The sequence below is a fragment of the Bemisia tabaci genome, chromosome 2 (genome assembly GCF_918797505.1).
Source record: "Bemisia tabaci chromosome 2, PGI_BMITA_v3".
Lineage (NCBI taxonomy): Eukaryota > Metazoa > Arthropoda > Insecta > Hemiptera > Aleyrodidae > Bemisia > Bemisia tabaci.
Window position 1 is genome coordinate 69386788 of NC_092794.1, and position 26758 is coordinate 69413545.

The window sequence follows — 26758 nt, forward strand, 5'->3', positions numbered from 1 at the left end:
TGTCATCTAATTTTAGCAGTCAATCAATGGCCTCTGACGCTTGAAACCTTTTAGCTTCCTATTTTTATTTTTGTGAGTAAGCTCTGAGGTGATACAAACCAATGCATGGTGGCATCCGTATTTGCAATTAAAATGAGCACTTAAACGAGTCCAATAGTGTTCAAAGAACGAATTTAAAAAACGGAAAGAGGCAAAATTCCTTTTGAAAATACTTACTTGAATTTGGACGACAGCTTGTTTTATTCGGAGGAACCTACGCCGCTCCATGAGAGCACGGAACCACCGCTGAATGGTGACTATGCCAGCCATAATTTGTTGATGTAACCTATAATCTAGCTTGAGTTTTTCACTTTCGCGCATGAAGATTTTGCTCATTCCTATTTGGTAATTGTCTTTGTCTAAGTTGAGCGTGAGCAGAAACTCTTTCACGTCGCTTTGTGAGCTGAAAAGATTGAACGAAATGTTAAGAGAACTTTTACTGGGACACTTGAAATTACTTGAACTTTCAATATTTCAAACTGCAGACAAATAGGTACAAACTTGCCACTTAAAATTCGTTTCGAAATAATTATTTCCAATGTAAGATTTGCATGTCACATGTTAGAACAAAGCATGAGATCAATGATAAAATCAGAGGAGACACATCATAGATTAGTGTAATATTTTTTACTTGGAAAAATTTTCTACGCCTGACGAACAAAGATGCTTTAACTTCAAAATATTAAAACTAAATGTTTTTTACTTCAGATTGATCTACCAACAATAAGAAGTAGTAAAAAGACTTTGCAATAAATCCTCACCTGAGCAATCCTCTGGGTAAAAGGATCCTATATAACTGTATGAATTCATCATACGAGAGACGGACATTGTAACCAGCCTGTCGGATCCGAACGGTTTCCAACATTCCAGTGTACCGTAATTGTCGTTGAACTGTCTCCTCATCAAATTTGTTAGGAATCTAGAGAGAAGAAGGGCAGTCATTTAATAAATGAAAGGGGCCATTTTTCACAGACATTACAAATGATCAATTCTGTGCTGAAGGAGAAAAATATACTTAAGCTAAAATCTTAGGAATATGCAATAGACTGGTATCAAGCGAGAAAAATAAGGAGTAAGAATAAATGGACAGGCAAGAAAAGAGGCTACAAATGAAGAAAACCGTTTTAAATCTGTTCGATACTCTGTAAATATCTATCTTTCTTTGAATACTAATTTTTAAGAAATGCATGTTTTCCTTAGCATGATTCATTTCACTCAATTTTCTAGTGTTGCGAAAAATGAGATTTTCTAAAATTAATAAGCTCCAACTAGATATGGTACAAATTGAAGCATCATGATGTACATTATCTCATCACAATTTCACATAGAAAACGATGTCTACGGCAAATATTACTAAAAGTGACTCCAAACAAAAATACTAACGTTTTTCCACACATACATTCAAACTTCCCTTCTCATTAAAAAAAAACCTTAATTCACTAGAGTCAAATTGCACACTTTACATTACCTTGACAGCCTTCGTAAATATGAGAGATGAAAGTATGACAACCTCAAAATTAACACTTTTGGCTCAGCTTTTTCAAATTGTTTACACTTTGGAGAACACAGGGGGAAGGAACACTGCTTGCGGCGAAGTTTTCCAAAACCATTCAAACCACCGATTTGATTCAAGTAGACTCTGGTTTTTTATATGAGCAGGAAGTTCAAACTTTTTGTTACTAATGCTAGATACAAACGTTTATATCTTGGTTTGTAGTTACTTGCAGTAATTTTTGTTGGCCGAATCATCTTCTCTGTGAAATCTCAAAGAGGAAACTTGTGTCAGAATCTTTAAATTCGTACCATGTCTGGTGGTCCACAGTGAATGAAGATTTTAGGAGGAGAGAAAGAGATCAATTTTTTTCAGATCGACGTTTAAAAGAAAGATCCTTCAGTTTTCATTTTCAATTATTCATGTACACTCATACGCCTGGAGGTTGTTACTGAGAATTCTTGGTATGCTCTTTCGATGACAAGACATGCTAAGTTTATAACATGACGATTAAAAATCAAAATCAGAATTAAGTTCTAATTTTTAAAAAAATGATCAGAAGTAATCTATTAATTCATGAATGATTTACCTTATCCGCATTGCTTTTGATACACCTAATAAAAAACGGGTTGGCTTGATTCAAAGTATCCATGAGACTGTGGAGTGATTGTTGGAACTGGGCAGTGACAGTCAGTGGCTGTTTCCTTGCCTTCGTTCCCAGCTGACTGTGAATTTGTGTACTTCCTGCCAATGTCTTGACGCTCTGCAAATTTTTCAAGCCTTTTTTTGACCGCTCGCGAGGCCTAAAAGACTTGTTCTTCCTGTTAATATAAGAATTGGAACTTGAAAATTTAGATAATGTAAAGGTGTGGATTAAGTATTGATATTGGATGATATTCAGAGAACAGTTATAGACATTTACTTGCAATTTCAGAGGAGCCTGCCCTTTTATTTTCTGGAAGGCAGGGAGCGGGCAACTTTAGAATTTCAGAACAGAACTGCTATTGTGTGATACCTCGTTAACATAAAAAAAAAATTCGATGAAAAGCACTTGTTCATAACCACTTCAATATGGTGGGTAGTTCAAGGTAAAAATAATAAGCAGTTGGCATCTGGGTTGTTTATTATTACAATAGGCTGAAACTTGGTTTCCAATGGCTTCTTGACTCTATTCTCACAAATCTGGTATTAAAAATTCAAAAATAATTGACAATTCTTGAATCGATCCCTCAGGAAAGATTTCCACTTTCATTAGAAGGGAATACTCATCTATGACCAAACCCCAATATCAGTAACTATTCTCTGGATATTAATACAAATCGATACTTTAACTGCACCACCCTGTTTAAATAAGCGTAGAAAAAATCTATTAAAGGAAAATCAGGAACTTTTTCTCATGCAGCAAACAAACAAAAAATCATGAAAAAAAATTGCTACATTAAAAGGTTGAACAGAGAGAAACCAAGTTACATTAAGATCAAACTGAGAATGAAAGGTTTGAAATTTTATTTCTTCAAAAGACTCAATGAGAGAGATTAAGTTGAATGCCTATTTTCGCATTCAAAATATTTGCTCTCGAATTTAAATTTTTCACAGGAGGAAATGTGCAACAAGTCAAGCTCAAAACTGCTACTTGCTAGCTATTTTTTCCGGAAAATAACTTGGTTTCTTCCTGTTAAATTTAGTCTAAAAGAGAGATGGAATAATACTTTGAAAATACCCTTTTACATACTCTCATCAAAATTTGACCCAGATAAAAAATGGAAAAAATAAATGAAGAATAGTCTTTAAATTTCATCAACATTTGATGAAGATAATATGTTGTTTCTTAACCACATGGCATTTCCATTGGGCTCATAGGCCAAGCACCAAGCTGTCCCATTTTAGATTAGTTCAGGCTGATGAGACAACCACAGAGAAACCTGTGTAAAACAACTTCAGGACTTTAAGTGATGGCAAATCGATAACATGCAAAATACTGGCAATTGCTTTCATATTTCAGACTGTGCATTTTTTTTACACATTTTTCCTACGTTCCTCTGAGGTACAGGAATTAATTTTTCAGAATTTCTGATGAAAAAAAAGCTAATTCCTGAAAATATTAAAACTTCATTTTAACAAGAAGTGAAAGTCTACTTCATTTTTCAAGTTGCATGTTCTTCCTTTAAAATTTTACTTGATATTTATAATGCAAAATTTCAAAATTAACTTCAAAACATTAAAAGGAGGAGTAACGTTTTGGGCCTTTTCCGGGCCCACCTGGATTTTGCTAAATGTTTCATATTTTCAAAGTACTAGTCTTAGGTAGACTCTGTGCCAAATATTAGACCGAACGGAGCCCATGCAAGGGCGCAGCAGCGCCTCAAACCCAAAATCCTGGAATCGAAAAACAATTATTTTCGTCGACTTTTTCGACTGTTATCACTCTTCCAGCACTTGATTCTTATGTATTTTTTTGCGTACTTTTCGTTTCTGGCCTTTTTAAAGGCCTCCAATAAATTTTAAGGGGCCTTATGGCCCATTGTTGCCATTTTTGGCCCATTTTTAGGGGTTTTTTCCATTTAACACATTCAAAACTCAATTTAATCCAAAAACTGTGTACATTTTTGAAAAGTACGTAAAAAAATGAATAAAAAATGTTCAGTAAAATTTTTTCCTATGTTGCCAAATTTCCGAAAAAATTGGTCCCAAAGTGTCAAAAACGGCAAAAAATTGATAAATCGCCGCGTCTAAGGTTCAAGAAAGTGGAGTACATTTTTCATACTGTACAAGATAACAGCTCTTATCCATCCATACAACATACTAAAATATCATAGTTGTACCTGGATTCCCACGATGTGAAAATTGACCGAGATGTCGATTTTAGCGGCCTTTTTATACTTGAAGGCAGCTCTTTTGAATGTTTTTCGACCTTAGTCACCCTCTATGGGTGTGTACTATATGTATTTTTCTACGTACTTTTCATATCTGGCCATAAAAATGGCTTCTTGAGAATTTTAAAAGGCCTAACGGTCCATTGTTGCCAATTTTCACCAATTTTTAGGGGTTTTTTCAAGTTTACGTGTGTAAAACTTAATTTAATCTAGAAACCATGTACAATTTCGGAAAGAACGTAAAAAAATACACAGGAATGTGATTTGTACCTTTTCTCTACGTTGCCAAATTTTCGAGAAAAATCGTCCTGAAGCGTCAAAAATGCCAAAAATTGGATTAATCATCACGTCGGAGGTTCCAGGAAGTGAATTTCAAGTTTTTTTTCACTACAAATAACGTATCGAACATGGAAAATTGCAATGCATCTTAAGGAACATGTAATGGCGTAGATGAACGTGACAAAACGGGCCCTCAAGGTGCTTTTACTTTATCCTTCACTCCAGTTCACCTCTTTATTCCTGTTACCTCGAGATAATCCTTGGTTCTCAAGATGCTTGCTACAGGCCAAATATACCGAAGAACAGAAAATGCATGGAGAAAATGTCCCACGATCCACATGAATGTCATAATTCACTTCCTGGAACCTCCGACGTGATGATTAATCCAATTTTTGGCATTTTTGACGCTTCAGGACGATTTTTCTCGAAAATTTGGCAACGTAGAGAAAAGGTACAAATCACATTCCTGTGTATTTTTTTACGTTCTTTCCGAAATTGTACATGGTTTCTAGATTAAATTAAGTTTCACACACGTAAACTTGAAAAAACCCCTAAAAATTGGTGAAAATTGGCAACAATGGACCGTTAGGCCTTTTAAAATTCTCAAGAAGCCATTTTTATGGCCAGATATGAAAAGTACGTAGAAAAATACATATAGTACACACCCATAGAGGGTGACTAAGGTCGAAAAACATTCAAAAGAGCTGCCTTCAAGTATAAAAAGGCCGCTAAAATCGACATCTCGGTCAATTTTCACATCGTGGGAATCCAGGTACAACTATGATATTTTAGTATGTTGTATGGATGGATAAGAGCTGTTATCTTGTACAGTATGAAAAATGTACTCCACTTTCTTGAACCTTAGACGCGGCGATTTATCAATTTTTTGCCGTTTTTGACACTTTGGGACCAATTTTTTCGGAAATTTGGCAACATAGGAAAAAATTTTACTGAACATTTTTTATTCATTTTTTTACGTACTTTTCAAAAATGTACACAGTTTTTGGATTAAATTGAGTTTTGAATGTGTTAAATGGAAAAAACCCCTAAAAATGGGCCAAAAATGGCAACAATGGGCCATAAGGCCCCTTAAAATTTATTGGAGGCCTTTAAAAAGGCCAGAAACGAAAAGTACGCAAAAAATACATAAGAATCAAGTGCTGGAAGAGTGATAACAGTCGAAAAAGTCGACGAAAATAATTGTTTTTCGATTCCAGGATTTTGGGTTTGAGGCGCTGCTGCGCCCTTGCATGGGCTCCGTTCGGTCTAATATTTGGCACAGAGTCTACCTAAGACTAGTACTTTGAAAATATGAAACATTTAGCAAAATCCAGGTGGGCCCGGAAAAGGCCCAAAACGTTACTCCTCCTTTACACAAAATGGTTAGTGAAAGACACTAATAGATAAGTTGTAAAATTAAAGTATTGCACTGAATTGATTCACTTTCATTACAGAGTAATTGTCACATCATTTCAATCACACTAGATAATTCAGCAATACAAGCAAACTGTGAAGATATCCGTTAAGATTCTTCAGATAAAACTTATACTACGCAAGCAACTACTCAAGCATTCAATGATACAGGAGTACGTAGCGATGAAGTAAAATGCTTCATGTAAAAAGGCCTTGCCTGCAGATGAACAATTTTTTTTTCTTTTTTCTTTTGGAGTGAAACCATTCATTGAATTCATAGATGCAAAGACGTGAACATTGCAAAAGGATCATGAGAAAAACCGCGCACATATACAGGCAATGAGTATAAATGCTGAATTTGAGTAGATTTTCTACTAAGACTGATTCCATTGAAATAGGAAGTAAATAAACTTGGATGAAAAACCGTTCAATCCTTTTGCTGGATTGTGACCTTTTTGTAGTCTTCTCTGCAGCGCTTGGCATTGCAAAAACTTCAAAGCTATTATGTGATACTCAATCATATAGGATTACAGCTCTTTCTAATTTACGGTCCCACTCCTTTGGAACTAAAATTCAAATCTCTGGTTGCTTTTCACCGAAAAATCGATCAAAGGATGCAGCAAGTGTCATAAAAAATTCATTGAAAAAATCTTCAAGAACAACTAAGACGAGAATCCTCTAAGCCATCAAAATTATTAAAGGCAAAAACAAGTAGACACACATTTGATGAGGAGATGAATCGATTTATAAATAGATATATAAAGGATAGATGCATTGATAAATATATACATATGATCAAATGACCATTATATAAAAAAAACTTCGATTTCAAGTCAATTCTTTCATCTTTTTTGAGGGTGATCAGTTTCAGTCTGTATACGGAACGAATGTGACAGTGTATTCTCCTTTTGAAAAATACACTAGAAACAAAACAGAACGTTGGTCTCTCGTTAAAACTGATACAAAAGAGATGGAATAGTGAAATTTGTGAGAGAAAGAGAGAGAGAGAAAAAAAAGAGAGAGAGACCAAAGCCCATCACCATGACCACCACCCAATAATGAAAGTACGTACTTAACAATTTGTGTGGCACGCTCAAACACTTTTGCTTCCTCTGGGTATAAAACTGAACGTCTTCTCTTATCACAGATATTGCGCGTTGATTCAATCAAAATGTCATTTTTGGCTTCTACGTGGCTTACATCATGAGGACTCTTGGACCCTGAGCCAAGTCTTTTTGAGTTCTGACTATCGCTAAATTCATTGTTTGTTCGTTGTGGTTTCCCCAAGTACGGTGTGGCTAGTGAACCATAGCATAATGGTCGCCTGCAGATGGTACCAATGACATTTAGAGAAACAAATTCGAAATGATAAGGAAATCAGGCATGAGCATCTTCGAATAAAAACAGAAATTTTGAAATCTAGGGTTCAACTCAGAAAATTAAGATTTTTTCAATAGTTATGATTTTTCCAAAGAATGAAGAATTATTTTATTTTCCTCGAATTAAGCTAAGTCCTATAATTTCTAAGAATTAATGTATTATTATTTTCCTTTTTTATGCATACGATCATCAAGGCATGCTACCAAACATTTTTCTAGAAGGCTTAGAAACAACATCAAATTTCACAGGTTTAATACTTGGAGGCATTTTAGTCTCACCTAAAATTAAGCTTGACAACATGCTTCAGTTCTTACACTCATTCCTAGTAAAGAATACTAGACTATTAGCACATTCTGGGCTAGAGTTGCATGCATATGACATGTTTAAAAAGAAGAAAAAAAGGGACAAAATATGAGATTTGAAAATAAACTTCAATTGCATGGATTAAGAACAAAATTATTTGACACCAACAGGGAAATACTCAGTATTGACTTACACTATGCGATTAACAGTGAGGTTGACAACCGACATTGTTACCAGATGACTTTGCATGAAAAAAAAGCAACCATTTAGCTCTGAGTTATCATAATTAAGAGCACTAGTTTCAGAACACTTTGCTGGAGAGTAATCTTAAAATTTTTCTACAGAGAGCAAATTATTTACTCCTGATGGATTTCCATCACAAGCTCATTTAAGGAGTACATGCAAAATAGGTTAAAATTTGCTCATGAGGTTGTTATATGTTGAAGCTGTCGCGGAAACATTCACATTCACCTGATATTCCGTTATTTTGCAGGTAGGTTAAAATTAAAAAATCTGAAAAGTAGGTCTGATCTTTTCATTCATAAAAAAGAAAAAAAAAAAAAAAAAAAAAAAAAAAAAAATTGATGGAGTCCTTTGACTCAAATATTCTCTAGGGCATTTTTCCAGCTTCATGGCGAAATTGAGGCTCCTACGAGAGCAATGAATTTTTAATTTTACATTCAGTTTCTACGAGTGTAACCTGAGTATGAGACTGGTCACAATAAACTCCTTAGAGTCTCCATGTTTTGGGCATTGTTTCCCAGGTGTTGAATCTGGCTAATTGTCAATCAAAAATGATTTTCTCTCTGGACACACCGCAGAATCTGACATCTTTTCTGTGACAATAACTCTGTTTCCCCGATGAGCCTTTAATCATATGTATACACTGGTATTTTTGAAACCCTTTTAGTGCAAGGATACAGAAAATGCTGCCTCCTAAAGAATGGTGAGAACGTGAGCCTTTTTACCAACTAAGTTCTCAATTATGCTCAAAATAATAGTAGAATAAATTGATAAAGTACGACAGGATATTTTTGTTTAACACAAAGGATGAAACATCACAATCTCTGATCAGGAGAATACTGATGGAGTAAACTCAAGAATAGAGACAAAAGAGGAAAAAAACATGTAGCACATGAGAAAATAAAATGCAATTCCCCCGCGAATGCGTTTTCAACGTAACTTAAAGTGACGTTCATGGCAGTCCTCCAGAAAACAAGGCAACTCAAAATAGTGAGAAAGAAGTTTTGCTCACCTGATTAAATTATCGTTGGGAATATGGTTTCTTGTCCTATTGGGGACATTCCTTGGTGAATTTCCTTCTGCTGTAACAAAACCAAAGACAACCAGTTATAAGTACCTCATAGCATGTCAATTCTATCTGTGACTGTTCAGGGTGTCCCAGGATTGGTTGGTTCTACTTCTGAAGGCAATTTTTCAGAAATGTGAAAAACAGACTCATTACTCCTGACCTCCCTCAAAAAAATTTTCACCATGATTCGCAAGTAAAAAGTTAATTTGGCTACTAAATACCGGCTTTCTGGCCAACATTCCAAAATTCTAAGGCAAAGGCAGAACACTGGTTTAAGGCCTTTAAATTTTCAGAAAAGGCATTTCCTACATTAAAGAACAATATACGAAGGAAATTTATCATCATCCATAGATGGGGAAATTGGGCTTGCTTTCAATGCACCTCTTTTTCAACAAGGCAAAATGACTGATAGACATCATAAGAAATCACGACTGATACAGATTGAGACACAAATATTTTCACTATTTCCTCTCAATTCAGATACTCACGGGAGATAAAAAGAATATTAAGATCGGATTATTTGAAAATATGAGGGATTGATGAAAATGGAGAGAGAGTCAAATTTTTTTGACAAAATGCTGATCAAAGTATCAAAAAGCTTGACAACTGGAACCCAAGATTTTTTTCATTTTTTATTTTGTGAACTCCACAATTTCAATTGTCAGATCTGTTTTCGTCCAACGTATGTACTATCCATGGTAAAATTATTATATAATGAAGAATTAAGACCTGTACCTTTGCATTGACGGAATCTTTTGCCTGCTTCCATAAAAGAGAAATAACCTCTAAAAAATGCTCTCAAAATGGCCCATCGAAAAACAGCAACAGGATCAGCGCCGACCAGTTCTCTTACAAATGCCATGTTACTATTTTTTAATACGCTTAAAATGTCTTGGCGTATGAAGTCAAGATTTTTCTCCCGCATTTGAGCAACCTGAAATAAAAATACAGTAATCAATAGGTAAATTAAAGATCGTTTGAAAAATAAGGTCAATTCAAAATTAGCATGCGAGCAAGCAATTTAAGAAATTTTTTACAGATAGAAATATACTGAGCTTTTTGGGGCAAGATGCAGTAAGCTTTCACGGTAAGTCAAGGGACTCTCGCCAGACAATCCCCTGTTACACGACTTGCTCTGTGTGCCACCTCACTATGGTTCAGAATTATAAAGGAAGAGAGAAGGAAAAGAAGAGAGAAATTTTTTTCTGATTAAACAGCAGCAATTTTTTTGCAATCATAGCCCTTTAAACTTAGTTAATATTGTCCAGACAAATTTCTGATGAATTTGACAAAAATTTTTAGTTGCGGCTAAAGATGGGTGAATATTCGAAGGGAGAACAAGAGAATAAAAACGTGATAGCTAATAATGATTTTCACCTGATATTTGACTTTTCCAGCGTAGTGCCGAACAATAAATGCGTTTTCTCGCCGCTGTGGTACCTCATAGAAGGGGTTGTCTTTATGCACTGAGTTAAACTTCTGTAATAATGTTTCATTTGATGCTCCAGGAAAACTATAAAAAAAAATAAGCAATTAACAAAAGCTAACAAAGACCTCCCAAGATGTTCCTGTAAGGATCTTGGAGATTTTTAAACTTGATGTTAGCAAGATTATATCCATAATTTCATTACATACAAGTAAATCACAGTTGTGTTACTTATAGTAAGGGAGTCTGTTAACAACTGGTGACCTACGGCCTTCGATCATCGGAAATTTTTTTTTTAAATAAATCATAAAATATTAATCTTCCGATAATCAATGGGCTCATTGGGCCGATTAGGATAGTGTACTAATAGTTGGTAAGGCAACAATAATTGTTTTGAGCACTCATTGTGATACTTCGGCTGGAAGGACGATAATTGCTTTCTACTTTAGTTCCGATTTAGACCACCATTTAGTCTATTTAAGTGGCAATGAAATTAGATAAGATGCAGAAGGCAAGGTTGATAGACCTAGGTTAGTCCGTTAGAAAAGTTGAGTGTGATTATCTTTGCAGATCGGGGGTGAGGGCTGTCTACGTTGCAAACAGATTCCCCCGATTTGCTTATCCCACTCTGCTGTTCCTCTGATCCGCTTACATTGGTCTTAAGCAGATCAGGGAGGTTGAGGAGGAACTATGCAATGGGGCAGTGCAAATCGGAGAAACATTTGGAAAGTAGTGAAACAGCAAATCCGGAGAATCCGTTGCCAGGTCGGAAAATTCCACAGACACTTGCTAAAGGACTGACCCAGGTCTATTGACCTTGGCAGAGGGAACCAATGCCTTTAACTTAATTGGACTGTAGTAACCATTAAAATAAAAATAGCTACTATGACTGGCTTGGCAAAGAATGTGTTAAATCAACTATGTAAGCAGATTTTCAAGGTGAACAGATGCCGCATTCTGGAAATGGAGATTTTTTTTTGATACTACGCTGATACGGTACTCACTTGCACTGATCATCCAACAGACAGAGGAGCCCGTTGGGTTTCCCTTCAATAAGATGGAGGCATGCAGTATTGTCAAGAAACTCGATATTACTCCACCGGATACCTTCTTTACGATATTCTTCTTGCTCATACTTAAAGACGTGTTGATTGAAATAGTACTGTAAGTGTTCATTTGCATAGTTTATGCAAAATTGTTCAAAGCTGTAAACAAGAAATATAAAGTTAAGCATTATTTAGTAATCACACATTGAATTCATAACTTACAATTGAATACATTTTTGAAGGTTTAAGAATACAAAACTTCGACTTAGTGATGCTGCATCAAAATTAAAATAAAATTTCTGAATTCTGATTTGTGCTGTTTTTAGTGCTGGGGGTGGATGGATGTCCGGGTCTAAATTAATATGTTGTGAATATGCAACTCAATTTTCTGGGGGCACAAATCAGTGTATACAACATAATAGACTTTCGATTATTTACTTCTCCAAGACTGACAACATTAACAGAACTTTAAAATTTGCTTTGCCATTTGACTGTGCTGAAAAGTCTGCGACACAATTGCCTAGAACAGTCACGGTAGCATTGCATCAACAACCATTACAAAGAGATATGATTTCACAGATGGACAATGGGGCTGTCCCACAATTTTCTCACATTTGGTAGGTGCATAAAAATTGAGAATGCCTACATTTTCCCTTTTTTAATTTATTGAGTTTTAGCTGAGAATAAGGCTTTCGAAGTTACCCAAAATCTAACTTTGTTTCAGACAGAAAAAGATTTTTCAAACGGATTTCGTCATGTCACAAAAATAATGAACCATCGCGTATCCTTCTACCTGCATTTGTTCATTTACTTTCCGGTGGCAATTATGACAAGACGTCTGGCATGTTGACTCAGCTAGTAATATTAGAGTTGTTCGAAAAGAATAATTGTTACTTTTTTTAAAATGAAATAGTTTGATTGAGGTTTGAATCTTGCAGCAGCCATGCTGCATTAGATTCTGCTGCGTTGACGCCATTAACTTCAGGCCAATGAAAAACGTTCTCTTTGTAACTTGAACTTTAAGCTTCTTGCTTTCGGTCAAAAAAACTGTTCCGAGTATTTTAGCACAGAAATGGGTTTCTCGCTAAAATTTACTTCAAAACACTTAATTTAACAGCTATTACTGGATCTTGAAACGGCCATATGAATTTTGTTAGCATCCCTGGAAAGCTGATTAGCATATCTCCAGCAGAATTAAGTTGGCTCTGTTCTAAAGAACATGCAAGAGGCTATTACAAAAAGGTAGCCTGATTGTATTACTGTTTGGACAGAATATCAGAAATTATAAAAACTGCACAATAGCCACTGAGCAATTTAAATTTTCTTCCTCCTCTTTTCAAACATCTGAAAGAAATAATTGTGCTATTTGAAATTATGTTTTTGCCTACTGATTGCCTAAAAATAAGGAATCAAAAGAAAATATTGAGAAGCAAGAAAAAATTTGGATCTTCGAATGTTGATATGACTTTGAAGCTTACCTATTGCACAATCCAAAATCTTCGAAACCAAAAATATCTAAAACTCCAATTGAGTGTCCATGATGATCCCGCAATGTGTCCTTTTTGGAGAGGAGCGCATGGTTGACTTGAAGGACAATCCAATCAAAAAGAGCACCATACAAACATTTTGCAATCGCGTCTCGTGCAGCCACAGCCTGAAAAAGAAGAAAAAAACAACCATTTAATTTAACTAGTTTAATCAATTTTTCATTTTAAACAAATTCACTATTTTCATCAATTTTTTTATAGAGAATTTTTTTCCCCTTATTTACTTTCAGATAACTTCATTTTAAATTAAACAGATTGCTTTATACAGCCCATAACCTTCAGAATATTTTTTACCTTCATACATACCGAAAAACATCAGTTTTACGAGGTGTGGTCAAAAAGTTCCCGGACTGGTACCGCCCTGGGCTGAAAAATGGTCCAAACGAGCTAAACTTAGGCTCGTTCAAAAGCTTATACTCTCACGAGTACACTCTTTTTTAGTTTTTGAAAAAATATTTATTAGTTTTTGCACAGCGTCAATTTTACAGAGACGTGCTTGCGCCGTGCGGCGATTTTGTCTGCGAACAAGAAATGACCAACATCCACTTCCAACTTTGAGGTGGCTGATAAGACAGGTGCATCCAACCATCACGCTGATATGAGTCTATCCTACCTCTGGTGTACTTGCACAAGATAAACCACTATTTTTTACCTGAAATGTGTCACTTGGAACGCATCAAGATGCAATTTTTCGAGTTCAGTTCGAGTTCAGTTTCGAGTATAAGCTTTCAAACGAGCCTAAGTTTAGCTCGTTTGGACCATTTTTCAGCCCAGGGTGGTACCAGTCCGGGAACTTTTTGACCACACCTCGTACACCTCAAACCATTATGTCATAGGGCTACCATGAAACTTAAATTATTATCTCTTTCTAGAGCTTCTCATGTGAAAAGCACTCATCATTGATCATGCCAGATTTTGCTGTTCTTTCCAAAAAAAATAAAGAGCTTGATGCAAAAACGGCTTTTTTTGCCCCCCTCTGGAAGTTCCTCAGACTTTGTCTATTGATTACTCATACTTGAGCGCTTCTTTTCCCAAATTTTCAGACCCCCAAAAAATTTTGGGGGGGAGCTAGGGGGGGTGGAAGTCAAAACCTATGAACCTCAATATCTCTTGAACAAAGAAAGATATCGAAGTCCAGTTTGGACGAAAAATCGTCTAAAATTGCATACTTTAAGATTCTAAGGTCGAAATCCCGATATCTCATTTTTAAGTCAACATATATGCTTTTTTCCAGTTTTTAGGTCTAGAAAATTTCTTTTAAACGAAGAATTTACAAAGATCTCAATTTTTTATTTGAACCAAAACCAATTTTTTAAATTGTTCGTCTTTTTCCGCATCCAACGAGTGGTCCATTAAGCTGGGGAACCAAACGGTTCCGGAGTTATGATCGATTGAAGTTTTCGCTCAACGCGCGCCGACCGATTTTCGCGCGCAAAAAAGTCGGATTTGACTGTTATTAGATCAGATTGAGTGTTCAAACTAAGCAAAATGCTTTATTAGGGACTCTTGAGGGTCGCTGAGTTCAGAAATTACCGATACTTCCAAAAAATTCACGTTTTTAAAATTGCAGCTCCGCAGCGCTATGTTAGAGGCCCACTGAGCGCCGACCGGCCGCTCAGTGGTCCTGTCCGAAGCTGCAATTTTAAAAACGTGGATTTTTTGGAAGTATCGGTAACTTCTGAACTCACCTAATAAAGCATTTTGCTCAGTTTGAACACTCAATCTGATCTAATAACAGTCAAATCCGACTTTTTTGCGCGCGAAAATCGGTCGGCGCGCGTTGAGCGGAAACTTCAATCGATCATAACTCCGGAACCGTTTGGTTCCCCAGCTTAATGGACCACTCGTTGGATGCGGAAAAAGACGAACAATTTAAAAAACTGGTTTTGGTTCAAATAAAAAATTGAGATCTTTGTAAATTCTTCGTTTAAAAGAAATTTTCTAGACCTAAAAACTGGAAAAAAGCACATATGTTGACTTAAAAATGAGATATCGGGATTTCGACCTTAGAATCTTAAAGTATGCAATTTTAGACGATTTTTCGTCCAAACTGGACTTCGATATCTTTCTTTGTTCAAGAGATATCGAGGTTCATAGGTTTTGACTTCCACCCCCCCTAGCTCCCCCCCAAAATTTTTTGGGGGTCTGAAAATTTGGGAAAAGAAGCGCTCAAGTATGAGTAATTAATAGACAAAGTCTGAAGAACTTCCAGAGGGGGGCGAAAAAAGCCGTTTTTGCATCAAGCTCTTTCTCTCCCTCACTGTGAGCATTTCCAGTGATGGGTCAGTTTTTGAACAAAATGATTGTTGTTCTATTGAATATTGGCAAAGCTGGCCTCACTGACATGAACTCCGTAAGACTAACTTGGTTTTGTCAAAGGGAATCTGGTTTTTGATGTGTCTACTGGATACAGTGGGCTGATGAACCACACAGTTAAGATTTATTTGATCTACGAATAATAGGGCTGTGCGAGCCTGGTTTTTTGGATTCGAGCCGAGTTCGAGTATTTTTTCACTAAGTCGAGCCGAGTTCGAGCTTTTTCGAGCTTTGAAAATGACCCTCGAGCCGAGTCGAGCTCGAGTCGAGTTCGAGTAATTTCGAGTTTTAAAACGTGATTTAATCTATTTTCTACAACAAATAATTTCAAACAAGACTCATAATATGATATTAATAATTATTGACGATGACACACTAGGAAGGATTTACACTAAAATTACAAAATGTTCGGCAGTAACGCGTTAAAATAACTTCCCGCGGTTTAATTTGAAAAGAGGACAAAACTTGGCAAGAAGCGGCGTGGCGCGGCGTACATCAAAGGAACTTCGGGCGGCACAAGTAAAGGCTTTAGAGCCCATTTATGCACGCAATTCGTGTTGCCGGCGGCAGTTGTCGCCGCGACGTTTTTTGGAATCGCGCGATTCCTATTTTTGTAGCCGCAGCACCTTTTTTCTGCCGCCGCGACACCGTTTTTCTGGAGCGCAAAAGGTCCAAAACACGTGCTCACTTTCAGTTTTCCAAGCGGCGGTCGCCGCCGCAGGTTGAAATTTGTCGCGCGCATAAATGCGCTCATATGACTCCGTGTAGTTACAAACCGCGCGCGCGGCAGGAAATCGCCGGGCGGTAGCGTGTTGGCGCTGCGGATGGTAGAAATTTGCCGACGAGACTCTGATGTTATTCAATCTTAAAATGATGGCAAAACTAACAATAGTTAAAGTATGATTGAAATGTTTGGAAGTTGGACTCTTTCGGCGTTTCCGGCTCAAAAAAACTCGAAATACTCGAAAAAACTCGTGTTGTTGACACTCGAGCCGAGTTCGAGTACTCGCTCGAACCTAACCTAACTTTCGAGCCGAGTCGAAAACTCGATACTCGGCTCGACTCGACTCGAAATTCGAGTACTCGCACAGCCCTAGAATAAAGAGGAACCATAAAATAAAGAATATTACCTCGGGTAACTTATAATTAATGACAAGTGTTTCACCAGATGCACGAGCACGCTTTGCAGTTAACGCAGCAAGAAGAGTTTCTTGCTTTACTCGCAGTAATTCAGAAATCAATTGCACAGTTTGTGGATTTTTTACTCCAACTGCTTCGTCATGGTGGTATGCTGCTTTTCGCGGTTGGAATTCCATGTTACCTGAGAAGACACAAAGATGCTGTCATCAAGCTAATCAACGCATCAATCACTAGTTACTGAAGAAATAATGGAGGAAATTTTTCTTGTGTAATTTCAGGTAATTTAAAGGTAATTATTGGGTACTAGGTAATTTATAGGTCTTACGGAAGAAAATAGATTGTGTAGTCAAAGAGAATATTCAAAGAAATTAAAGTTAGAAATAAAATAAAATGTCGAATTACAGATCCCTCTATATTTTTTTGTAATGTATGCCTTTTTGACAAAAGAAAAAAGGAGGAAAAAAGGCAGTCACAATACATTTCTTCGTAAATAAAGAGAAAGTAACCTAGTTTTTTAAACAGATATTGCAGAAACATTATCATTAGCACGACTAAGGTTATACAGAGGAACACCCTGAAGCTAGTTATCAAAAGGTGTCCAATTAAAAATGTGGATCATTAGACACAGCTACTACAATATCCACTTTTGCTGCATACTTATCTTTGATTGAAGTTCTTAGTATAAAAAAAAGTTCAAGGGGACTTTATTATAATCATTGAAGAAACAATATTCACCTAGTAATAAAACTGCCGATAAAACAGCAAACAGCCGACGTTGTTTTTCTGGTGAGAAGCCGACCATTTCCATTGATTGCTTCAGTCTTGAAAACTCATATTTTTCATCAACATTATCTAAAGTAACACAGCCACTCTGAAATAAATAGATATGATTTTTATTTGTATTGCCACTCTAAAATAACACAAAATAAAAGACAAGCAGAATGTTAACCCAAAACAAAGAGATTTAAGGTGATTCGACAGTTGCCATTTTTTGTGTCAGAGCGAGGTGCGATATATCGCATCAATTCGTTCCATAATTTCAGCTACTTGTCATTTTTTTCGAATTCTGAGATCGCACTTCTGTTGTCATGAGACTAAAGAATTCATGCACCAAATTTGGCAAAGAAATTCAACGTAATAAAGGCAGGGTTTTTTTAGAGGAAAAATATTGCATTCGAGTGTAGTTTCGATATCAGAATCGAATGCGATATTTTCCCTCTGAAAAAACTCTGCCTTACGCAATGTTTACGCATTGGATGAAAAGCCTACAAGTGAAGAGAAAAAATTTACAAGCATGAAATAAGCATGTTTATCAGGGTGTCTAGTTTCTTCCCTTTTGGGAAATCCCAATGAAATCTTGATTTTTTACTGCTAAATCCTGATTTCACAATTTTTCCAAATCCTGATCAAATCCAGAGAAAATTTAAAATGTCTGCATAAGCGTATGCAAGAGCAGAACTCTATGAATTAAGTTCTAAGGATTAAAAACAAAGTGCGAATCAATGAAAATGATAACAAACGTTAATGAACCAGACTCGATTGGCCGATCAACCACAAAGAAAATGAAATAAATCCAAAAGCTGATTTAAAAAAAAAATTAAAATTGAAAAATAATCCCACACAGTTGATGGCTAAAGGATGACTAAAATCCTGATTTTACGACTGATTTTTTCCTCTAATCCTGATTGACCTCAAATCCTAATAGAATCAGGAAAATCCTGATGCTAAACACCCTGTTTATTCACTTTCTTCAGTTTTCAGTACAGACTTTAAATTTTACTGAGGATTATCAGTGGTTGACTTGATGTCTGAAAAATTAACTGATTGAAATAAGAATAATAATTAAAGGAGAAAAGAGGGAAACACACAAGTTTTAATGAAAAGAAGGGTATTGATAAAAGCCGTTGCCCTGGACTCCCACCACTCCATGATTTTTGTGCCCATTGAAGGTCTATGTTCGATAGAATGAATCAAAATATTTTCAAACTGTGTTCAAGCGGGAACGGCATTGAGCAAACAGGTTATAATCTACAGAGGGATAAGAACAGCGAAGTGACCGAAGAGTTTCATGGAGTTTTGGGTGGTTTTTCCATGCCTATTGTTTCTCGATTGCTGTGTATCAGATGATATTTCATCTAATTTTGTGTGCATCCGTATCTAATATGTGTTACCAGTCTTACACTAGGTCTTGCTGCACATAGGTCTCTTTTCAAAACGCTCAATGGAAATGTGAATGGTTTGCTTGATGCTTTCCAAAGACGTAAGACATACATTGCAGTTTTTAGAAATGCAAGAGGCTTGCTAGAGGGCAGCTGTGATAAGTGCCCAGCTGTCATCAACTCATCCTTTCCTTAAAAATAGGGATGAACCAAAATAATAAAAAATGAGAGATAAAAAAAAAATAGGAAAAAACAAAACTTACTCTATTTAAGTAGTTATAATCTTCAGGCGCTCGGAGATGAAGAGCTTGCTTCTCAGCATCCGAAGCCCCAGCCAGCAAATAGTAAAATACATGGTAATTTCTTTCATTCCTTGCTTGTGAAACTATTCGCGACTTTTCTAATAGATATTTTTGAACCACAGCTCTGAAGAGGAAAATACATGTTCACATAAAAAATTTTGGCGAAACTTTTTATTGATAGACTGAATGTTACGGAATAATGCATGCACTTCCGTAGGTTTCAGTGTAAACTGCTCCATAGAGGAAAATGGTTTGATTAGATCTTAATTGTTCGAACATGACTTTAGTATTATGCATTCATAGCTCCACCCCCTTCCCTCTACCACTACAGGCACTGATTGTGAGTCAATCTGACACTGATGGAAGTTACGCACTGATGTATCATGTATTACACCATGTAGGGGTGTAGAAATTTTCCGACCATTCGACAAGCCTGATCACGCCAGGCTTGTGAGCTAAGAGAGCCCCCACAAATAGGAAAGATTCCTTTTACGTTTCTCATTCAGATTTTTTCAAGATGATCCTCAATTATAAGAAGACAGTTGCTACAAATGACAATTTGAAAAATGTTAATTTATTTTTCTACAAAATCATTAAAATTGATGCAAGAAAGTATAAATCTGAAGAGAGTTTAGTTTCCACTTGTTACAAGATGGGCAGAGCTAGAGTCCCTTTATACTGAGAGTCAAGACAACACCCCCTCATGGAGTCACAGACAGGAATAAAGACTACGGAAATGAACGTTTTTCGTAACCTTTGATCGGCCCATTCTCAAATTCCTTTCTCCGTTCCTTCTCTCATTCCATTTTATTCCTTGCCGAACCCGTAATTCCCTGGTCCATTCCAGAATATAATCTTTGCAGTCGGTGAAAATGTAATCTTTATTCCCGTTTGTGACACTGTGAAGGCCTAAAATACGGGAACCAACCAGAAATGGATTCACATTGTCTTGACTCTCAGTATGAAGGGACTCTAGGCAGAGCTTGAATGATTTTAATTTCTTCATTACTATGAGTGTAACTTCTGCGTTCCACAGTAGCATTTCTGACGATAATCATTCGAAAGGCATTACACTTACCCATGCACCATTCCATTTTCTTTGTAGTTGACTTGTATGAATTTGCCAAATCTACTTGAATTGTTATTGTGAGCTGTTTTAGCATTCCCAAAAGCCTGTTCAGAGAAAAGAAATATTTAACAAAATCGTGTCATATTAAGATCATGAATGAAATATTGACAGATGATAATCTGACAACAAGGTGTTTTAACTTTTTCATAACCTATGTGTTTGAACGACTCATTATTTATCCATTTGGTTGAATATGTTGTACATTGACTATTCTTAAAGTTCTAAGAATCTTGCAGTTTCTGCAAAACTATAAAACAAACACCCTAATCTTGATTGCGCTCAGCTAATCTTCTTCAGAACAAATTCAAGATAATTAAATTCTTCCTTTTTAGTACATTTTCATTATGTACTTGCAACGAGTTTAGCCTAATAAATGACATGATTAAATATATAAGACAATGAGCACCCATTAGCATTTTCTAACAAGTCTTTTATTTTTAAAAAGTGAGAAATTCTGAGCTCCTATGGGCTCAAAGAGTGAAAATATGTGATTGTTTTTCTTTAAAAATTGCGAAACATTTTTACGGTTCCTCGAGCACCCTAGATGGCCCAAGCTTTAATGAGAGAAATAAAACAAGCGATGAGTTAAATCGTAAAGGAAATCATCAAAATGAGGCCCTTTGACAAAAATATGGCCTGTTTGGCCACATCTGCGACATGAAGGTCGTAAACAGTCAATTAACTCTGCTAAAAACCACTTGCAGCCTGCTCTCGAGGGCCTGGGGTTTAAACTTACTGAGGCAAAATTACATTTAAAATGCTATAGACCTCAGGCAAAGTCTCCTATATTTCATATATCCTCTGAGGAATGATGCCATTTTCTATGCAAACTAAAGTCTAGGCTTGCATAGGGTAACCATGGTCATTGGTCAGCTCTAGTTGACCAAGGCATCGGAGCATTAAGACTTTTTGGAATGTATTGATTTTTCACAGGCTGCTTGGGAAATAAAGTTTCAATTCCGTTAGGAAGCCTACCTCTAGAACAGGACCGGCACTTAGAATGGTTTGCTCGACACCGCTACCATGACTACCTTTCTGACTCAGTGCAGTGAGGTGGTGGAGCAGAAAATTGGTGGACTCTGTTTTTCCACTCCCGCTTTCACCAGAGATGACTATGCACTGGTTCTTACGTTCACGAAGCATGCTATGGTATGCCAAATCAGCCACAGCAAAAATATGAGGAGGCAGTTCCGGTCCGAGCCTTCGGTTTTGATACAGTTTGACATATTTAGGGTTGTAGATTGGATGGAACTGAAAAACACATTAGATTGAGCTTTGAGTCGCTAGCAAGCTTGCACAGCAAAAATTTGGATTTGAGATTCCTTTAGAGCCATTCATGCAATATTCAGAGCCATACATTTTCTTGATAGCTAAAATTTACAATTTGACAAAAATTGATCATTTCAGAGAAAACTTGAGGTCACAAATTACCACCAAATAAGTACAAATTTACTTAATTTCATAATTCTGAACAAGAAACGAGATAATAAAAAGATTGAGGCCAGAACTACCAAAAAAGTTTTTAACTTTAATTTACCTGTAGTAGGTATATTAAAAATTTGAGAGGAAATCTATTTTTTACCACTCTATACTAATACATTCATTGTAAATATGCAGTCATTACTTATAATTTACCTTAAAAGGATTAACCGCAATTAATATGGATCCAACATAAGTGTAAATATGGCCTGCGGTAAACCTGGCTCTCAGGTTTTCCATTAATGTCTTCTCATTTAAATCAGGCAGTTGACACAGGTCTGGGTACTCTCTATCTTGCGGCTGATACAGGAAACGATAAAAATAATCTTTAATCAGTTGTGGATCCATGGTGAAGTTTTCTGCCCACAGGCTGTCAGGTAGTTTTTCCCTCAAGTAAAACCTGTAAAACACAGATAGAGCACAAAATGTTTAATGGCGGTCATAAGTACAGATATTGTTGTTACTTTTTTTCAATACTTAGAAGAGAGAAATCATTGGCTTTTTACGATCTTGTTGACCAATAAATCATTACTCTATCTGAAGATGGCACACCAATTCACTTCAGATATCACAAAAAAAAAAAAAAAAAAAAAAACAGAATATGTTGAAAAATGATTTTCTTAAAAATTGGCGGACACCTTGCTGCGGTTGAAATGGGTAGAGACAAATTTTAAAGTCCTCGAATAGAGTTGACTTCACTCTTGAAAGCAGAAAGTTGTATTTCCAAAGGGATGCTATGTATAGTGCTTGATAAGACAGAGGCATAATTCATTGTACCTACATCCCCCTCTCTGAGTTCTTTTTCCATGGACTACTAGGTATAGATTGTATCCTTGTTTTTTAAAGGATGGTATAATAATGCTGGGTCCACAATATTCTGCAGGGAAATCAAAGCCAGAAAAAACCAATGAAGAATTCAAACTCTCATATGTGTGTTCAGCTCAGGTAAATACATTGGAATACTTAACTGGGGTCCTGCAGATGTACACCTATTTGGGTCTTTTTTTGACCTGGTTATCAGATCACACTCCGTTAATGCCCCCAGCTTAGTGTCAAACAAAATACTTGGCAACACTAAACAGCAGTCATGGATATGACGCAAGGTATGGTGGAGTCTTCCGTTGAATAAATGAGTGAGAACTCGTACAGTTTATCTCGGCTCCTATGCAACTTTGATGAGATGCAAGAAATACTGTGCATTTTTGAATTGGCAAGTAAAAAAATATTTTTTAAAAATAGAAATAATAAATAATTTCTCTGGTAAAGTGTAAAATAGCTTAGAGGCAATCAGTGTTGTAACTTCAAAGGACATCATGTAAAGACTGTGCTTAAAGAGAGGAGATGCTACCAAATTGCAACAATTAAAAAATTTGATCAAATTTTTTGTTGCACCACTTGCACCCTTGCTTTTTGTAGCATTGCATGCTTCATAATAACTACTCAAACAATTTGAGGCTTCTAAAATTTTGTGGAAAATTCTAAAAACTAAGCATGATGGTGAATATTGATTCCTCCAATCTTTGGAATGAGGTTGGAGCATTGAAACTGGCAAACCCAAAACTCGAGAGTAAAGATGCACCTCAGGGTTTAAGTGCAAAGATTTTACAGTTTAGATTTTGAAAATACCTGTAGTATTCTGCCCGCTCAGCACAAGACTTGGGCCATAAATGCATGACGGCAGCTGGACACTCAAGAGGTCCAAGCCGCCGCTCCTTACATTCCCGGCCGAGTGCATCACCGACCACTTCGGCAAGCTCAAAGCCCCCTGCGCCCAGTCCCAAGGACAGACGCTCAACAATGCAAGATACGATTTCCTCAGAAGTCGTCTGCTTGGACGCCTCCACTGACAATGCCTCATAGTGCTGCGACAAGGCACCCACAAACACCTGCAACCAAAGGACTGTATTAATGCACTGAGAGGAAAATTTTTTGGAAATTACATTTACACAAAGACGATTCTCACATTCAGATTAGATGCAGATTCAACAGGCAGAGCTAATAGCCTTTTTAAAATGTGTCGGGATGTCTGAAGGAAGGTGATGACTGACAATCATTTCAAGTTACTTTTATAATACCTCTGAAGGATACAATAGCTACTAAAAATTGATTTCTCTTTCAACAATCACCATTTGAATAATTCAGAATTAAAATCAAATTAAGTAATTCAATAAGTTTAAATTTACTTGATCTAATTTGTTGAGAGTGACTTAATATTTGAAATGAATTTTGTCAGAGAATACGCAGTGCGTATATGTAGAATGAGAATGTAATGAATGGATGATTCAGGTTTTAACTCGGTAATCATAATTTAAACGAGCATAGGATACGATTATAAAAACATATAATCATAATCCTTTGATCAATTGGGTCACCTCCAACTCCCTCCGGTCCCAGGATAGTATTTATTAATTTTATGCTAGCTTTAAGAAACAATATACAGTACCTGGACAATGTGCCGCGTATTGGGGTTAGACTCGTTCATTGCTGAGGCTCAGTCAGAGCACAACATCATTCCCGTAAGATTGATGCGGAGTTGGCTAACCCATTGTTGGATTAGAAAGAATTGGATCTAGAACATATTTGAACAGTACACGATCAGTGCCAGCTCATCATGAAAGAAAGATAGCATCCAGCTGAGAAATCTTGAATAGCACAGAGGGAAACACCTAGGTTTTAGGAACTGATGTACTTCAAACCAGGGCCATCTTCCCTCCAAGATAACAAATTTTTCCAGGCAATGAAAAGCTCTGCCGTGCTAAGCAAGAACGCTGGAAATCCATCAAGATTTTCCCTCCCTTTTTGGAACTTAACACTCTATGAAAAAAAAATTGTTTTACCCATGCATCTCAAATTTTCAAGTTAAGTTCTTGATAGTGTTTGCGAAAGAATTCTGTAAAAACATTGTCCAAACGTACACAAGTTCTATTGCTATGATACAATGTTCCCAAAATGTAAAATGACATTTACAGCGTTTTTGCATTGCACAGCAGAGCTATGATATAAAATAATGTAATATATTCCACCCTTTACTCTTAGGATTATGTCTTACTTATTACGCCACTTCATAAGTGGCGGTTTCATCTGATTCAACAATGATTCTGTTACAATAAATTACAAGAAACCATGGAAAGCATGGCAAAGCATCTGGCAGTTTCTCAAAAGAAAGAATCTAAACCTGAGGCAAGTCCTGAATTATGAGGTGCCAACTAGAAAGGGATATTTGACAGCACTAAAAATGCCATTTGAGGTAAGGATAAATTAGCTCTTAACGCTTAGTATCTTCCAGTAAAATTAAAGCAAACGAAAATAATTAAATAAGAATGATATGAGACTGATGTGACTGCAGGTATTTGACTTGAGTGCAGGATCAAAACCATAATCCCCTGTGCATTATGTGCTTTCAAGTCTGAAGAAAATGCACATTATGACGATCTGTGGATTGCCAGTAATTCTAGTGATGACACATACAGTGGGATTTGTTTCTGTTTTTTTCCCTTAAACAATGATGTATATGAATACTTCCTTTCTTAAATTTTACTGGAAAACGCTGATGGGATGCAGGATATTGGATCAGTTCGGGATATTTAACTCCTGACATTAGTGTTTTTAAAATTAAGACATTTCAGGCACTTTAGTACTTGGACTTGCAAAATGAAAAAATTCAGCAGGCAGGGCTGGAAAATTCTATGTATGCATGAAAAGAGGTTACATTTCCTCAGAAAAGTCTTGCAACTCAGGCTTTAGGGATCTGGTGCAATGTATCCCTATGCATTGCCTGAGAGGCAAAATAAACACTCCTTATCCTGCAAAAATACATTGCAGAAATTCCACTATCTACTCATTCTGTATTTGAATGATGTGGGCGGTTGAGTATAATACATCCTCAACTACGGAATAGCTAGGCTTTGACATCACACCATTCCTATGGAACTTTAAAAATCCTTAACAGTTCTTTAAAATAAGCCATTTGCACCTATTTTCCTTTAGTATTTCCCAAAAAGCTGCAGAGGCCAGGCCTTCAGCCACCTGCTTCCTAGGAGAGCGCCCTAGTTCCTGAACAATACGGCTGAATGTTTCGGACAAATTGTTGATTCACAAACAGGTGAATTTTTTAGTTATTGACTGTTCAAACCATACAACTGACAATCCTATGCTTGGGACAGTATTATATAGAGACTTAAATGAGTCATCGGTGACAAGAAGAGCAGGCCTGCCTCCGTACTCCTTATCAAAGTGCAACCGGGGCCTACGTGAAACAAAAATATGAATGATGAGTCCTTAAGGGTAATTTCGTTCGAGCAAAGTTGAAAACCACATAGACAGTTATTGTTACGACGACAGTGACAATGCTATGCGAAAATCTGCAGATATAAACCGCCAGTTGTCACAGTTTCATAGGCAAAGAAGTTGTATGTTTTGCTATTGTGGACACAGCATGTAGAGATTGGGCAAATGACTGTTATCGAAGATCTCGTCGTTTCACTCAGAAGTCCTACGACTAAATAGTTTGACTTATCACAGACCTTCAGAATGATCTAATAGCAGGATTAGACCGATTCCAGTGCGAGAAAGTGGAAAAAGTATCGACTTGAACATGTCAGGTCAATCCCTGATCCATGAACTCACCTGTTGGCACTGAGGATCAACTCGGTGACGAATCGCAGATTCTAGGACTGTCTGGTGGAAAAGCGAAGTGACAGGAAGGATTGTAACGGAATGGCGCTGCAATTCACGGTTTACTCTTCAAAAATATCGAACTAAAATAATAGCAAAACCACATTAATATAAAGAAAATTCGACATAATCAGCACCTTTTCAATCACCATCTACAGATTACAGCAACGTCATGCCAACCTAACTGGTAAAACCAAAAGTCCCGCCTCGGGGAATTTCATTTGTTTCGAAATTTTAGCAAGGCAAAAATTTGAAGGATTCTCGCAGCGCAAAAAGGGATTCTTACACAGAGAAATATTTATGAAAAATCGAAATTTGAAAAAACGATGGCAATATTTTAGCGCTCACTTGGCTAATAAAGAAATTTTGAAATTCGGGAGATCCCTTAGAAAGAGAATATTCACGCTGTCAGTTCGACTTTCAATTTTAATGATTTTTCCCTTATTCCC

General features: G+C 36.5%; 1 protein-coding gene across 6 annotated transcripts in view; it reads right to left on the reverse strand.

Annotated features, from left to right (window-relative positions):
- The window catches only part of LOC109041829 (unconventional myosin-IXa), a 73005-nt gene extending 46508 nt beyond the window's left edge, over positions 1–26497 (reverse strand). Inside the window, exons 1-18 of one of the 6 annotated variants that reach the window (XM_019058268.2) lie at positions 26262–26497; positions 24079–24204; positions 23262–23521; positions 21792–22035; positions 21132–21407; positions 20106–20200; positions 18989–19151; positions 17302–17437; positions 16557–16747; positions 13042–13217; positions 11522–11722; positions 10469–10604; positions 9827–10025; positions 9035–9101; positions 7169–7420; positions 2121–2352; positions 801–958; positions 217–442 (exon numbers count right to left, since the gene is read on the reverse strand). In XM_019058268.2, the coding sequence (XP_018913813.1) occupies positions 217–442; positions 801–958; positions 2121–2352; positions 7169–7420; positions 9035–9101; positions 9827–10025; positions 10469–10604; positions 11522–11722; positions 13042–13217; positions 16557–16747; positions 17302–17437; positions 18989–19151; positions 20106–20200; positions 21132–21407; positions 21792–22035; positions 23262–23521; positions 24079–24117 (3051 nt within the window). In that variant the 5' untranslated portion in view covers positions 24118–24204; positions 26262–26497. Of the gene's footprint in view, positions 1–216; positions 443–800; positions 959–2120; positions 2353–7168; positions 7421–7972; positions 8021–9034; positions 9105–9826; positions 10026–10468; positions 10605–11521; positions 11723–13041; positions 13218–16556; positions 16748–17301; positions 17438–18988; positions 19152–20105; positions 20201–21131; positions 21408–21791; positions 22036–23261; positions 23522–24078; positions 24205–26261 lie in introns of all 6 variants that reach the window. The other 5 variants (XM_019058270.2, XM_019058267.2, XM_019058269.2 and 2 more) reach the window with 5 other exon arrangements.
- Between the last annotated feature and the right edge of the window lie 261 nt (positions 26498–26758).